General features: G+C 46.0%; 1 protein-coding gene and 1 long non-coding RNA gene across 3 annotated transcripts in view; one reads left to right on the forward strand and one right to left on the reverse strand.

Moving 5' to 3' along the window:
* Positions 1–3,631, reverse strand: part of LOC146042643 (uncharacterized) — a 447,704-nt gene extending 444,073 nt beyond the window's left edge. For both annotated transcript variants that reach the window (XR_014463953.1, XR_014463954.1), the window contains exon 1: positions 2,977–3,631. This is a non-coding gene — a long non-coding RNA (uncharacterized LOC146042643). The remainder of the gene's footprint in view (positions 1–2,976) is intronic.
* ZMYND12 (zinc finger MYND-type containing 12) overlaps positions 1–16,524 on the forward strand; it is a 333,883-nt gene that overhangs the window by 273,366 nt on the left and 43,993 nt on the right. The window contains exon 7 of the mRNA XM_083162730.1: positions 1,318–1,463. Coding sequence (XP_083018856.1) covers positions 1,318–1,463 — 146 coding nt within the window. The remainder of the gene's footprint in view (positions 1–1,317; positions 1,464–16,524) is intronic.

Below are 16,524 nucleotides of genomic sequence, written 5' to 3' on the forward strand. Positions count from 1 at the left end.
CCCCACACTATAAAAAGGACATCATCAAATTAGAAAAAAATCCAAAGAAGAGAAACAAAGCTTATTAGGGGAATGGAGAATTTAAGCTACGAGGAAAGATTAAGCAATCTGGGACTATTTACACTAGAGAAGAGACGTTTAAGGGGGCATATGCTCAATATGTATAAATACATTAGGGGCCAAAATAAGGAACTGTCAAACACCCTTTTTTCTGCTAGACAGAAATCTATGACGAGGGCATGAGTTTAGATTAGAAGAAAAATATTTTGTTCATCTAGAAGAAAAAATTTCTTTACAGTCATAACAGTTAAACTTTGGAACTCTCTTCCTGAAGAAGTGGTGTCGGCAGACACTATAAATATGTTTAAAATAAGGTTGGATAAATACTTATTGGTTATAAACATCCAATGTATCCAGCACCTCCAACCTCCATCTTGCTCAGCAGCACCTTGTCTCAGTGCAAGGCGAGGCAGCTGCTGGCAGCCAAACAGTCCGCAAGGGGCTTTGTTTAAAAAGAAAAAAATATGTCAGCTGTAGCGATCGATTGGCAGGCTGGGGGGGGAGGGGTTTTCTAGGTACTCTGAAAACCCCTGTGTGCTCGACTGGATTCTATTGTGAAAATGAATGAGTTTAACAGAAAATCAGAGGTAAATGAAAAGTAATAGGAATGCAGTAATAACGCCAGTCATGAGTATTGCATACTGTATATAAGTCAATTATCTCCTATCATAAATGCAGCTGTGGTGCTACTTAAATTTATTACACACATAGGACATATTGTAATTTATTTGCTCCCCCCGAGCGTTCGTACGGGGAGCGATGTATGCCTAATGTGCATGCACATTTCTGCACATGTGCATGCGTTGAGTGTGAACGGGCACAGCGAACGACAAGTTTGCCATCCCATTCGTACCCAACAGTGCAGGCGTGGGGTGGCGGCACATGGACGGGTCCATAGGAATGCCCAGTCTTTCATGGGTGTTTCTATAAAAACGCTGGGCTTTCCCATGGTAATGAGGCAGTGAAGCGGCTGCAGAGGGGCGGGCAGTTGACATCACCGGACCCTCGTACAGGGCACACACAAAGCTTTTGCGGTGGTGACCATCAAATGGAGTTGTCCCCCTAGGCTGCAAATGGATGTTTATGCGAAACATCCATTCGTAGCCATGCTGGCGAATTCGGCTTGCAAGGGGGCGCGAGCAGTGTTAAATCCACACGCAATGCTGCAAACTTTTGCAGCGTTGCATGTGGATCAGAATAACCTCTGAATAACCTCTGTCTCCTGATTATTTAAATAATGCATTTCCCTTGCCATAGATGAAAACCAGGAAGCTGAAGCACTCCAGATCCTCAGTACTGTACTGGATATCCGAGCACAGGATCCAAAACAAGATCCAGCAAAGATGGCAAAAGTACTGCATGGACTAACTATGCTGTTCTTCCTCCAGAGAGATTTCAATAAGGTAAACATCTCACATTATGCAATAGTAAGGCTTAGATATTTTCTGATATACTTGGCCTATTTTCTTATGACTTAACTATAAAAAGGAAAAGTCAGATAATTTATAAGCAGAACATGTAGGTTATAGACTGGAATTGGATTGTATTCTGTATATCAGGGTTTGACAAAAATTTAAAAAATCTAGGAGCCGTGAAAATAGATGTTAAGGTAAACGCCTTCGTACATAGAAAAGCTAACTCAAATGCACTATGCTTACCGGCTTTTATATGTGTAATATTGTCTTTATGTATTGTATTGTTTTTTTGTATTGAAATTGAATAAAAAGTATTTAAAAAAAAAAAAATCTAGGAGCCAGGATTAAAGTGTAGGAGCCAGACAAGCTTAAGGGGTGTACACACGGAGCGATCCTTCTAAGCAATTTTGACTACATAGTCAAAATTGCTTAGAAGGTTAGTAAAGATTGCTGTCAAGGTTAGACAAATCGCTCTTTAATATCGCCTAATAAAAAAGAGTTGCCAGGCAAGAATATTTTGACTAGATCGTTGGCTGTCTAGTCAAAATCGCTAGTAGTTACTGCTGAGGGAGATATTCACTAGGCGACCTGCAATTAATACCAACCAAGTATGTTAATTCTAGTATAGTCAAAATCGCCCATAGACAAAATTGCTTAGTCAAAATCGCTGGTGCATTTAGCCAAATCGCTTAGTCAAAATCGCTGTTGTATCTGGTCAAATCGCTTAGTCGAAATCGCTTAGTCAAAGTCGCTCCCTAGCAAAAATCACTCCGTGTGTACAACCCTTTAGGGTGCCCATACACTGCGATTGGCACTGTACATTGTTATTTAGATCACATCACAACTAGTTGTAAACGCATGCAATGTGCTACAATAGCGTGCGTTTTGAACTGGATGTGATCTAGTTAAAAAAGAACATGCTTAACATACTTTTTGTACCATGCAATGCTCAGGAGAGCGCATCACCTCTCACGGTACAAATCATACAATATAATGGGCACCATATCTCACCCACAGGGGAGATGGAGAGACTGTCAGGGAGAGGGAGGAAAGAGAGAGAGGGGAAAGTAACTAGGGGCTGAGAGAAAGAGTGGGCAGGTGGAAGGAGTAAGGAAAGGGGACCATGGGGGAGGGGGGACAGTAGGGGAGAGAGGGTGACACTGGGTGGGTGAAAGAGCAAGAGAGAGAAAAGGGGATGGGAAGAAAAAGAGGAAAGATTGGGTGGGGGAGAGGTGGGAGAGAGGGATGAGATGAGAGGGGGAAGGTAACTGCTTGAGAGGGGGGGACGTGATACAGCCTGAAGTGCCAGGGGGCAAATTAGTAAGGCAATGGAAGTAGAGGTGAAAAGGGGTTAGGAGTGAGGGGGTGAGGCAACAGGGGAGTGATAGAGAGGGTAAGATGGAGGAGGGGTGATGATAAGGGGCAAGAGGGAGTGAGATGATGGGCATGAAGTGAAAGAAGATGAGTGTATTGGGTGGGTAGGTGAGGTAAGTCTTCTCACCAGCATCCGTGGGTCTCCTGGTCCCCAGCACCAGCCACTGCTCAGCTACTGGTCCGTCCCCTGGCCGCTGCCCAGCACCTGCTTCTTGGCTGCTGCATGCCTCATTATACCCTGCTCCCCAGTGCCAGACGCTGCTTGGCTGGGGGGGGGGGGATCCTCTGCCCTGTTTAGGAGGGGGGCTTTATCCACTGCAGCTGCTTGGTTTAGGAGAGGGGGGTCGGGCAGCGTTGGGGCTGCACTGCTAGCGGAGAGGGAGGGGGGGCAGCACTGCCCGTGCTGTGGCAGCACTGAGAGGGGTCGGGCAGCACTGTGGCTACACTCTTAGCAGAGAGGAGGGGGCTGCAGGCAACGCTGCCCATGCTGCTGCACTCTTAGGAGGGAGTGGGGTTTCAAGCAGCGCTGCCCACACTGTGGCTGCACTGAGGGGGGTCGGGCAGCTCTGCGGCTGCACACTTAGCAGAGGGGGGCCGGGGCGGTCAGCGCTGCCGCTCCACGCTTAGGAGAGGGGAGGTGTCGGGCAGCGTTCCCCTCGCTGTGGCTGCACGGAGGATGGGTCAGGCACGCGCTGCTGCTGCAATCTTGTGAGAAGGTGGGGGATTCGGGCAGCGCTCCCGGCGCTGTTGCTGCACTGAGGGGGGGCGGTCAGCGCTGCATTCTGGGGGGGGGGCTTGGGCAGCGCTGCTGCTGCTGTTAGGAGGGGGAGAGGGGGCAGGCATTGGCTCGCCATGGCCAGATTATGCTTCCTCACTCGTACAAAAAAAATCTGTCTGGTCGCCAGGAAGCAAAATCTGGTTGCCATGGTGACCTGGCACCCTGGATTTGTCAAGCCCTGCTGTATATCCTCTAAACATCCAGAGGAAGTCTAAAAACAAATGTATTTTACTAATTTAAGTTCACAATTAAATATCTGGCTGCAGTGCCGGATTACCAAATAGGCAGAGTAGGTGTCACACAATACAGACCATACCGTACCCATTAACAACTTAAAATACATAAACCATAGACATCAGACTCACATTACAGTTTACAGATCGTTGACAAAATTAAAAACATATTCTGCCAAGGGCCCTTTGTATGGGGAAGAAAATCCTTCGGGGGCCATATGTAAAAAATTATCTTACAAATTGTCCTGCTGCAGCTGTCCCATGCTCTGGCGGCTGCCGCTGAATAGGACTGACAGTCTCCGGCTGCTGTTGATTAAGAGGAATCTCGCAAGAACTACCAACCTCTCGCGAGAATTCCCCTGTACTTGACTCACAGCAAAGCTGCCGGGCGGGCCCCTCAGACCGGCTACGGGGGCCACATACGGCCCCCGGGCCTGAGGTTCCCCACCCCTGACATATTGCAAGAGGTGCCAAAGATTTCAACTGCTGTTTAATCCGACACTGCCTGGTTGTCACACATTTACATACACACACACACACACACGCAGTACATGATCTCCCACATAAAATAAGCTTAAGGGATTCTACACATGTAGAGGCTTCCTTTCCAATCCATGTATTTATAACATTTTAACTAGAGATGAGCGGGTCCGGATCCCCGAGATCCGACAGATCCGAATATCGGGGATCCGGGCCAGATCCGAGCCGGCTCTGGAGTTCCCGCCTGAATTCCGGACCAATAACGAGGCCGAACGTCATCATCGCGCTGTCGGATTCTCGCGGGAGCGGGATCTTATAAAAGACGCACGCGCGCCCCGCCATCTTCACTCCAATCTTGGAGAGGGAAGAGGGTGGTTGGGAAGCTCCGTGTGCTCCGTGCTGTGCTCTGTGCCATGTGCTCCGTGACCTGACCTGTGCCCTCACTGCCCTGTGCTGTGCTCCGTGCCATGTGCTCCGTGCTGTGCTGTGCTCCGTGAACTACCCTGTGCCCTCACTGCCCTGTGCTGTGCTCCGTGACCTGCCCTGTGCCCTCACTGCCCTGTGCTGTGCTCCGTGACCTGCCCTGTGCCCTCACTGCCCTGTGCTGTGCTCCGTGACCTGCCCTGTGCCCTCACTGCCCTGTGTTGTAGACTTGAGAGTCAGTGACTGTTTATAGGCCTGAGCCCTGTAGTGTGATTTAACTAACTAGGTGCTGCAATGCTCACACGCAGGGGCTGCAGTGTCCACTGTCCAGGGGCTGTCCTGTGGCCCGTGCCCTGTTGTGATTTATTTAGCCCTAAGCCCTGTGTTGTGATTTATTTAGCCCTGAACCCTGTGTTTTTTGTGATTTAACTAACTAACTCAGTGCTGCAGTGCTTACACGCAGGGGCTGCAGTGCTGCTGAGTAGTACACTGTGTACAGGGGCTGCAGTAATACAAGGGGCTGTGTCCAGTGTGACGGCCTATATCTTATCCATTGTCCAGTGTCACGAGTCACTCACGACATATATCCTGTGTCCTGTCCTGTGTGACGACTGACGACATATCCTGTGTCCAGTGTGACGACATATAGCCTGTGTCCAGTGTGACTACATATATCCTGTGTCCAGTGTGACGACATATATCCTGTGTCCAGCGTGACATATATCCATTGTCCAGTGTGACGACATATATCCTGTGTCCACTGTGACGACGTATATCCAGTGTCCAGTGTGACGACATATAGCCTGTGTCCAGTGTGACGACATATATCCTGTGTCCAGTGTGACGACATATATCCAGTCTCCAGTGTGACGACATATATCCAGTCTCCAGTGTGACGACATATCCTGTGTCCAGTGTGACGACATATATCCTGTGTCCAGTGTGACGACATATATCCTGTGTCCAGTGTCACAAGCCACAACATATATCCTGTGTCCAGTGTGACATGTAATGTGTGCCGGCATATATCCTGTGTCCAGCGTGACATATATCCATTGTCCAGTGTGACGACTTATATCCATTGTCCAGTGTGACGACATATATCCAGTGTCCAGTGTGACGACATATATCCTGTGTCCAGTGTGACGACATATATCCAGTGGCCAGTGTGACGACAATATATCCAGTGTCACAAGTCACAACATATATCCTGTGTCCAGTGTGACATGTAATGTGTGCCGGCATATATCCTGTGTCCAGCGTGACATATATCCATTGTCCAGTGTGACGACATATATCCTGTGTCCAGTGTGACGACATATATCCAGTGTCCAGTGTGACGACATATATCCTGTGTCCAGTGTGACGACATATATCCTGTGTCCAGTGTGACGACATATATCCTGTGTCCAGTGTGACGACATATATCCTGTGTCCAGTGTGACGACATATATCCTGTGTCCAGTGTGACGACATATATCCTGTGTCCAGTGTGACGACATATATCCAGTCTCCTGTGTGACGACATATATATCCTGTGTCCAGTGTGACGACATATATCCTGTGTCCAGTGTGACGACATATATCCTGTGTCCAGTGTGACGACATATATCCTGTGTCCAGTGTGACGACATATATCCTGTGTCCAGTGTGACGACATATATATCCAGTCTCCTGTGTGACGACATATATATCCTGTGTCCAGTGTGACGACATATATATCCTGTGTCCAGTGTGACGACATATATCCTGTGTCCAGTGTGACAACATATATATCCTGTGTCCAGTGTGAAGACATATATATCCTGTGTCCAGTGTGACGACATATATCCAGTGTCCAGTGTGACGACATATATCCAGTGTAACGGGCTGTGTCCAGGGGCAGTGTCCAGTGACCAGGGGCAGTGTCCAGTGTCACAGGCTGTGTCCAGTGTAAAAAATCAGAAAAATAAAAGTATTAAAAAAAAAAACAAATTTTTGGAGGATGATGGAGGAGGAAATAGTGGGAGATCAGCAACCTGATAGAACTTCTGAAGCTGCTACCACCAGTCAGATTCATGATGGCAAGGCCGATGGTCAAAGGCCTAGAGGCCATGTAAAAGCAAAGCAGAAATCTCATTTTACAATGGTCCATAAAAAAAAAATTAAGTCACGTGCGGAGAAAAATAAAATTGGCAATATGCCGTTCACCACACTCAGTGGGAAGGAAAGGCTACGGCCTTGGCCTTTGTTTCTGACTGATGGTACAGCGTCTCAGAAGAATGATGATAGCCCTTTTGCTACTACAAAAAAAAGAATGAAAGTTTTTAAGACAAAGGCGAGTTCACAAATGTCACAAATCCCAGAGGAGAGTCTAAGTGTGTCCGCGGATGCCATATGTGAGCCAGACCTTTCAAATACTGTTTGTGAAGAGGAGGTTCATTCCACCATTTGCATGCCCTCTGCAAGTGTGTGCAAGAGCATCCCCAGTCAAGATTTTGACCTGGTTATTGAGGATGCTTCTGAGGAATTGGATGTGGATTCTGTTGGTGAAGCTGGCACACAGAGGGATGGGGATGATGACGATGTTGAGGATGATGTTGTTTGTTTTAAGGCACCGGCGGAGACAGTTGTTGTCTGGGGTGTGGAAAAGCCCATTGTCATGCCAGGGCAAAAGACCAAAAAATCCACCTTGTATGTATGGAATTATTTCTACCCAAATCCGGACAACAACTGTCAAGCCGTGTGTAGCGTTTGCAAAGCTATTGTAAGTAGAGGTAAGGACGTGCAGCACCTTGGGACCTCCTCGCTGTTACGTCATTTGCAGCGCATCCATCAGAAGTTTTTGTCAAAAGAAACTGTGAACAAACATGTAGCAGCCTGCCCAGCGTCACCGTCCTGCTCCCCTTTCTCTGTTAAATCCAAGGTCCTGCAATCTCCTCAAACAACTGCATCATCCCCATCCTCAGAGATTATGGGATTGGGGAGTAGTCCTGCACCCAATGTCATGATCCTGACTGAATCCTCTCCTATCCTGGATTCCTCAGAAGCATCCTTATCAGGTCCACCTGTTGCTTCTGCTGCTGCTGCTGCTGGTGCTGCTGCTGCTTCCAGGAAGGGGACCAGGAATGCTAGTCCTGATCACTTAGCCAAGCAACTGACTGTAAGTCAATCCTTTGAAAGGGGGATGAAGTATGCCAGCAGTCACCCCGTTGCACAGTGTATTACTGATGCCATAACAACTATGTTGGTAATAGACGTGCGTCCAGTATCCGCAATTAATTCTGTGGGTTTTACCCAGTTGCTAGAGATCCTGTGTCCCCGTTACCAAATTCCATCTAGGTTCCACTTCTCCAGGAAGGCAATACCCAGACTGTACACGGACATTAAAAAAAGCGTTGTTACTGTCCTTAAAAATGCCTCTGTACCCACTGTCCACTTAACCATGGATATGTGGACAAGCGGAACAGGGCAAACAAAAGACTACATGTCTGTGACTGCTCACTGGGTGGATGTATTGCCTTCAGCAGCAGCACCAACAGCAGCAGCAGCAGCAACATCATCTCCCATTGCTATTCAGAGGCAGGCTACACTGTGTATCACCGGTTTCAGTAAAAGGCACACAGCGGAAAACCTCCTAGAAAAACTACGGGAAGTCATTGCGCAATGGCTTACCCCACTTGGACTCTCCTCGGGATTTGTGGTATCCGACAATGCCACCAATATTGTGAGTGCATTACATGTGGGCGAATTCCAACATGTCCCATGTTTTGCTCACACAGTAAATTTGGTGGTGCACCATTTCTTGAAAAAGGACAGGGGTGTTCAAGAGATGTTGTCAGTTGTTCGGAAAATTTGTGGACATTTCCGCCATTCTGCAAGTGCGTGCAGGAGATTGCAAGACTTGCAAGAAAAGCTAAATTTGCCCTGCCATCAGCTGAAGCAAGAGGTGGTCACGAGGTGGAATTCCACCCTCTATATGCCTCAGCGGATGGAGAAGCAGCAAAAGGCCATCCAAACCTACACCTCGACCTATGACATAGGGGGCCTTATTTTGGTTCATTCTTTCTGACAAAATCCTTCTTAGATGGGCAAAACCATGTGCACTGCAGGTGGGGCAGATGTAACATGTGCAGAGAGAATTAGATTTGGGTGGGGTTTTACTTCAAAGTGAGATCTATATTGCAGTGTAAAAATAAAGCAGTCAGTATTTTCCCTGCACAGAAACAAAATTATTCACCCAAATCTAATTCTCTCTGCACAAGTAACATCTGCCCCCCCTGCAGTGCACATGGTTTTGTCCATCTAAGAAGGATTTTGTCAGAAAGAATGAACCAAAATAAGGCCCAGGGAGAGGAACGGGAATGCACCTGAGTCAAGCTCAGTGGAGAATAATTTCCGTGGTGTGCAAGATCCTGCAGCCCTTTGAGGCTGCTACACGCGAAGTTAGTTCTGACACTGCCAGCTTGAGCCAGGTCATTCCCTTGATAGGCCTTTTGCAAAACCAGTTGGCGAAATTGAAGGAGGAGTTGAAGCACAGTGAATCTGCTAAATATGTAGGACTAGTGGATCACGCTATTAGTTCACTTAGCAAGGATCCAAGGGTCGTCGATCTCTTACAATTAGATCATTATATTTTGGCGACAATACTGGATCCTAGGTTTAAGTCTTACATTGAGTCTTTGTTACCAATGGGAACAAATCTGCAGAGGTGCAAAGACCTCTTGCTCCAAAATTTGTCAGCTGAAGCGGAAAGTGGCAGGCACACAACTTCTCCTTAAATTTCTACCACTGGGGTTGCAAGGAAAAAGCTAAATTTTCCTAGGAGACTGCTATTCAGTCCGGAAATATATTTGACATCTGGTCCGGACTGAAGGAGCTTCCTAGCATAATGGACATGTCGACTGCTACTGACTATGATGCTATCACAATTGAAAGAATGGTGGATGACTACTTTGCCGATAGCATCGATATAGGTATGTCAGATTGTCCATTCCATTATTGGCAAGAAAAAAAGGCAATGTGGCGTCCTTTGCACAAACTGGCTTTGCTTTACTTAAGTTGTCCACCCTCCAGTGTATATTCTGAGAGAGTCTTCAGCGCAGCTGGGAACCTTGTAAGTGATCGGCGTAGGAGGTTACTTCCACAAAACGTGGAGAAGATGATGTTCATAAAAATGAATTTCAAATTCCACGAACTTGACCTCCTTCACCAGCACTTACGTCCTCCTAATACACACAGTCCTCCTGTATTGGTTGATTCCAACGACGACGAATTAATTGTGTGTGAAGAAGAGGATGAGGCTGAGGAATCTGATTGCTGAGGATGACATCTTGTAAAGCCAGTTTGTGCAATGCCCATTGCCATTTATTTTTCGTGGGGGCCCAAACAAACCAATCATTTCAGCCACAGTTGACAGTCCCTGCCGCTGAAGTCCCTTTCGCTGAAATGATTGGTTTGTTAAACTGTGCATGTCCTGTATACTAACATAAGGGTGGGTGGGAGGGCCCAAGGACAATGTCATCTTGCACCTCTTTCTGCGTCGTTTTGTTGGCTGTTGTAGCGTCCTAATTTTTTTACCTCTTTGATGGATGAATGTTGGGGAGATGGGTGATTTCTCTCTCCACATCATCAATTATGGATGAAAATATGTCCTCATGGACATCCATGGTCTCATCCATTCCTATCGTACTTCTTTTTTGGATGGGATGTCCCGGATGGATGGATGGCTGGGTGGGAGGGCCCCAGCAAATCTTTTTCTTGCACCTCTTTCTGCGTCATTTGTTGGCTCTTTGTAGCGTCATAAATTTTTTAATCTTTGATGGATGAATGGTGGGGAGGTGGGTGGTTTCTCTCTCCACATCATCCATTATGGATGAAAATATGTCCTCATGGACATCCATAGTCTTATCCCTTCCTATCGTACTTCTTTTTGGATGGGATGTCCCGGATGGATGGATGGCTGGGTGGCAGGGCCCCAGCAAATCTTTTTCCTGCACCTCTTTCTGCGTCATTTGTTGGCTCTTTGTAGCGTCATAAATTTTTAAATCTTTGATGGATGAATGGTGGGGAGATGGGTGATTTCTTTCTCCACATCATCTATTATGGATGAAAATATGTCCTCATGGACATCCATGGTCTCATCCATTCCTATCGTACTTCTTTTTTGGATGGGATGTCCAGGATGGATGGCTGGGGGGGAGGGCCCCAGCAAATCTTTTACTTGCACCTATTTCTGCGTCATTTGTTGGCTGTTTGTAGCGTCCTGATTTTTTACCTCTTTGATGGATGAATGGTGGGGAGATGGGTGATTTCTTTCTCCACATCATCTATTATGGATGAAAATATGTCCTCATGGACATCCATGGTCTCATCCATTCCTATCGTACTTCTTTTTTGGATGGGATGTCCCGGATGGATGGCTGGGTGGGAGGGCCCCAGCAAATCTTTTACTTGCACCTATTTCTGCGTCATTTGTTGGCTGTTTGTAGCGTCCTTATTTTTTACCTCTTTGATGGATGAATGGTGGGGAGATGGGTGATTTCTTTCTCCACATCATCTATTATGGATGAAAATATGTCCTCATGGACATCCATGGTCTCATCCATTCCTATCGTACTTCTTTTTTGGATGGGATGTCCAGGATGGATGGCTGGGGGGGAGGGCCTCAGCAAATCTTTTTCTTGCACCTCTTTCTGCATCATTTTTTGGCTGTTTGTAGTGTCCTGATTTTTTACCTCTTTGATGGATGAATGGTGGGGAGATGGGTGGTTTTTTTCTCCACATCATCCATTATGGATGAAAATATGTCCTCATGGACATCCATGGTCTCATCCATTCCTATCGTACTTCTTTTTTGGATGGGATGTCCAGGATGGATGGCTGGGTGGGAGGGCCCCAGCAAATCTTTTACTTGCACCTATTTCTGCGTCATTTGTTGGCTGTTTGTAGCGTCCTGATTTTTTACCTCTTTGATGGATGAATGGTGGGGAGATGGGTGATTTCTTTCTCCACATCATCTATTATGGATGAAAATATGTCCTCATGGACATCCATGGTCTCATCCATTCCTATCGTACTTCTTTTTTGGATGGGATGTCCCGGATGGATGGCTGGGTGGGAGAGCCCCAGCAAATCTTTTACTTGCACCTATTTCTGCGTCATTTGTTGGCTGTTTGTAGCGTCCTTATTTTTTACCTCTTTGATGGATGAATGGTGGGGAGATGGGTGATTTCTTTCTCCACATCATCTATTATGGATGAAAATATGTCCTCATGGACATCCATGGTCTCATCCATTCCTATCGTACTTCTTTTTTGGATGGGATGTCCAGGATAGATGGCTGGGGGGGAGAGCCTCAGCAAATCTTTTTCTTGCACCTCTTTCTGCATCATTTTTTGGCTGTTTGTAGCGTCCTGATTTTTTACCTCTTTGATGGATGAATGGTGGGGAGATGGGTGATTTCTTTCTCCACATCATCTATTATGGATGAAAATATGTCCTCATGGACATCCATGGTCTCATCCATTCCTATCGTACTTCTTTTTTGGATGGGATGTCCCGGATGGATGGCTGGGTGGGAGGGCCCCAGCAAATCTTTTACTTGCACCTATTTCTGCGTCATTTGTTGGCTGTTTGTAGCGTCCTGATTTTTTACCTCTTTGATGGATGAATGGTGGGGTGATGGGTGATTTCTTTCTCCACATCATCTATTATGGATGAAAATATGTCCTCATGGACATCCATGGTCTCATCCATTCCTATCGTACTTCTTTTTTGGATGGGATGTCCTGGATGGATGGCTGGGTGGGAGGGCCCCAGCAAATCTTTTACTTGCACCTATTTCTGCGTCATTTGTTGGCTGTTTGTAGCGTCCTGATTTTTTACCTCTTTGATGGATGAATGGTGGGGTGATGGGTGATTTCTTTCTCCACATCATCTATTATGGATGAAAATATGTCCTCATGGACATCCATGGTCTCATCCATTCCTATCGTACTTCTTTTTTGGATGGGATGTCCCGGATGGATGGCTGGGTGGGAGGGCCCCAGCAAATCTTTTACTTGCACCTATTTCTGCGTCATTTGTTGGCTGTTTGTATTGTCCTTATTTTTTACCTCTTTGATGGATGAATGGTGGGGAGATGGGTGATTTCTTTCTCCACATCATCCATTATGGATGAAAAATATGTCCTCATGGACATCCATGGCCTCATCCATTCCTATCGTACTTCTTTTTTGGATGGGATGTCCCGGATGGATGGCTGGGTGGCAGGGCCCCAGCAATTCTTTTACTTGCACCTCTTTCTGCGTCATTTGTTGGCTCTTTGTAGCGTCATAAATTTTTAAATCTTTGATGGATGAATGGTGGGGAGATGGGTGATTCGCTCTCCACCCCATCCATAATGGATGAAAACATGTCCTCAAGGACATCCATGGTCTTATTCATTCCTAGACCAAGTGCGTGGCTTCGGGAGGAACACACGTGATTTGGTGAAGTGGTGAGGGAGGTAAGGGAAAACACACCTAGCCAGCCAGCTCAAACAAATTAACCTTAGCGGTGAATTGGGTGACAGATATCGCAGACTAATTGACCCTACTACATAGATAGCGGTCTATAAGGGTAGACTATATAGGGATCTCCTAACCTGGGGTCCTAGAGAGGTGGAGGCCACCAATTACCCCACCCCTGCCACCAATTACCCCACCCCCCTCCACCCATTAGGTGATGGATGAGGAGGCAACTGGTAATGCTCCCAGCGTTCATAAACCACGTGACCTCACGCCAGATAGGGGTCTTGTTAGATATTAAACTGATCTAATCAGATACTACCTTGCAGACTAAATAAGTGCTGCACGAAACGCCCACTGCTCCTTGGCTGAACATGAGGAAGAGTGCACAATCAAGCCAAACAGGGGTTTTGGTACTTGATTGGATCTTCTACCAGAGGAGCGCAGCTACTAGTATAGCTTTGAACGAAGATTGGTCCTTCTCTATTGGGGAAGAATAGATGTCATCAGTGACATCCAGAGTATTTATCCTCCTTTTGGGATAGTATGGATGGATTGATAAATGTTTGGGAAGAAGAAGTCCCAACAGCTGCTGATGGTCAGCGTACTAGACCAAGTGCATGGCTTCGGGAGGAACACATGTAAAGTGGTGAAGTGGTGAGGGAGGAAATGGAACGCACGCATAGCCAGTCTGATCAAGTTTGATAAGGAGGTAACTTCACAAACCACGTGACCTCACTCCAGATAGGGGTCTTGTTAGATATTAAACTGATCTAATCAGATACTTTAAAAATGGTGATTTTGAGTCTGTATTAAGGGCGCTGAAATATAGGTGTCTGCAGCACTGGTCACTGTGGTTACTTCCCTAGTAACTAAAAATGACTGTATAGAATTTATGGTGTTCAGTGACTTTATGCGCTGATACCCTTCCGCTGATGCACCCCGGTGAAAGGCTAGATGGCACTACCTTAAAGTTTTACACCAAACCTTAGTGAAATTTAATATAGAGGAAATATACTCTCCTTATTTTGCTTTTCTTCACCTCATCAGAGGCTCTCCATGTGTATTAAATGGGAACATGGAAGACAATAATAGTACGAAGAAATAGTGTAATATTGCAATTATAACAAATTTATTCCAAACAATATACACAAAAATACGTAATAAAAAACTTTTCTTAAAAAAAGACCATATGAATGGGTCTCAGGTTTGGATGGAGGTTTACCAGATTTTGGAGTTAGAAAAGCCTGTAGAGGGATCTTTTCCTCAGAATAAGGACCACTGGTCTTCCGGATAAACCAGGCCTTCAGGCGTCTCTCCCGTCCGTTGGTCTGGATTCCTCACATCCAAATGCCAGCTTGCTGCTACGCGTGTCGGAACTTCCTTGTTCCTTCCTCAGGCAGTATGCTGATACTGAGCCCTATGCTGCTCTATATATACCCCTCTGTCCTTTCATTTCCAGGTCAGGGGGGGTCACATTTCATATATCTTTAAAAGTCATTTATAAAGTTAATAGTACAATATACACATTCGTAAAATACATAGAGATAAAAACCGCCGTCTAAATCTTATTAAAAATAGTTATAAGGTGCTGAAATAGTCCTGGAAACGGAGATTGCGGCATTTGGAACGCAAAACTCCGCTATTGGAACGCACGGCCATTTTGCCGGAAACCGGAAGTCGTCATATATGCGTTCTCCGTGCTATGGAGCGCACGGACATGTTAACTGCAGAGCGGACGCCGTTACTATGCTGGATTAGAGCAGCATAGGGCTCAGTACCAGCATACTGCCTGAGGAAGAAACAAGGAAGTTCCGACACGCGTAGCAGCAAGCTGGCATTTGGATGTGAGGAATCCAGACCAACGGACGGGAGAGACGCCTGAAGGCCTGGTTTATCCGGAAGACCAGTGGTCCTTATTCTGAGGAAAAGATCCCTCTACAGGCTTTTCTAACTCCAAAATCTGGTAAACCTCCATCCAAACCCGAGACCCATTCATATGGTCTTTTATTAAGAAAAGTTTTTTATTACGTATTTTTGTGTATATTGTTTGGAATAAATTTGTTATAATTGCAATATTACACTATTTCTTCGTACTATTATTGTCTTCCATGTTCCCATTTAATACACATGGAGAGCCTCTGATGAGGTGAAGAAAAGCAAAATAAGGAGAGTATATTTCCTCTATATTAAATTTCACTAAGGTTTGGTGTAAAACTTTAAGGTAGTGCCATCTAGCCTTTCACCGGGGTGCATCAGCGGAAGGGTATCAGCGCACAAAGTAACTGAACACCATAAATTCTATACTAATCAGATACTACCTTGCAGACTAAATAAGTGCTGCACGAAATGCCCACTGCTCCTTGGCTGAACATGAGGAAGAGTGCACAATGAAGCCAAACAGGGGTTTTGGTACTTGATTGGATCTTCTACCAGAGGAGCGCAGCTACTAGTATAGCTTAGAACGAAGATCGGTCCTTCTCTATTGGGGAAGAATATATGTCATCAGTGACATCCAGAGTATTTATCCTCCTTTTGGGATAGTATGGATGGATTGATAAATGTTTGGGAAGAAGTAGTCCCAACAGCTGCTGATGGTCAGCGTACTAGACCAAGTGCGTGGCTTCGTGAGGAACACATGTAAAGTGGTGAGGGAGGAAATGGAACGCACGCATAGCCAGCCTGATCAAGTTTGATAAGGAGGTAACTTCACAAACCACGTGACCTCACGCCAGATAGGGGTCTTGTTAGATATTAAACTGATCCAATCAGATACTACCTTGCAGACACAGTCAATGCTGCACCAAACACCCACTGCTCCTTGGCTGCACATGCCAAACTGCAAAATCAATCCACATTGGGCTCTTGGTACTTGTGTGGAGGTTCTAACAGAGGAGCTACAAGGACAATTTCAACTTGCACATCTTTGTATTCTTTGCTCTTTTTTTGGGGGGGGGGGGGGGGGGTTATTAAACTGCCACCCTGTCTGCCCCTGTAGTGCTGCTCTGCTTCCAACATGTGCCAGGTTGGAAGTGTAAGGTCCACATGTATGTGATGCCCACTGCTGTCGCCTAGCTTAGTCATCCAGCTACCTCGGGATAACCTTATGGCCCTACTACAGTAAATGAAAACGATTTTGTGAGCTGTGAAATGATCAAAATTGTCTAGAAATGAGTGGAAACTAATGTTATTGAGCTGAATAACACTTTAGGGGCAAAAACAGGCCCGAAAACTATTATTTTAGCAATTTTTAGCATTTTTCCAAAAAAATC

This window comes from Crinia signifera, chromosome 19 (genome assembly GCF_055691185.1).
Source record: "Crinia signifera chromosome 19, ASM5569118v1, whole genome shotgun sequence".
Classification (NCBI taxonomy): Eukaryota; Metazoa; Chordata; class Amphibia; order Anura; family Myobatrachidae; genus Crinia; species Crinia signifera.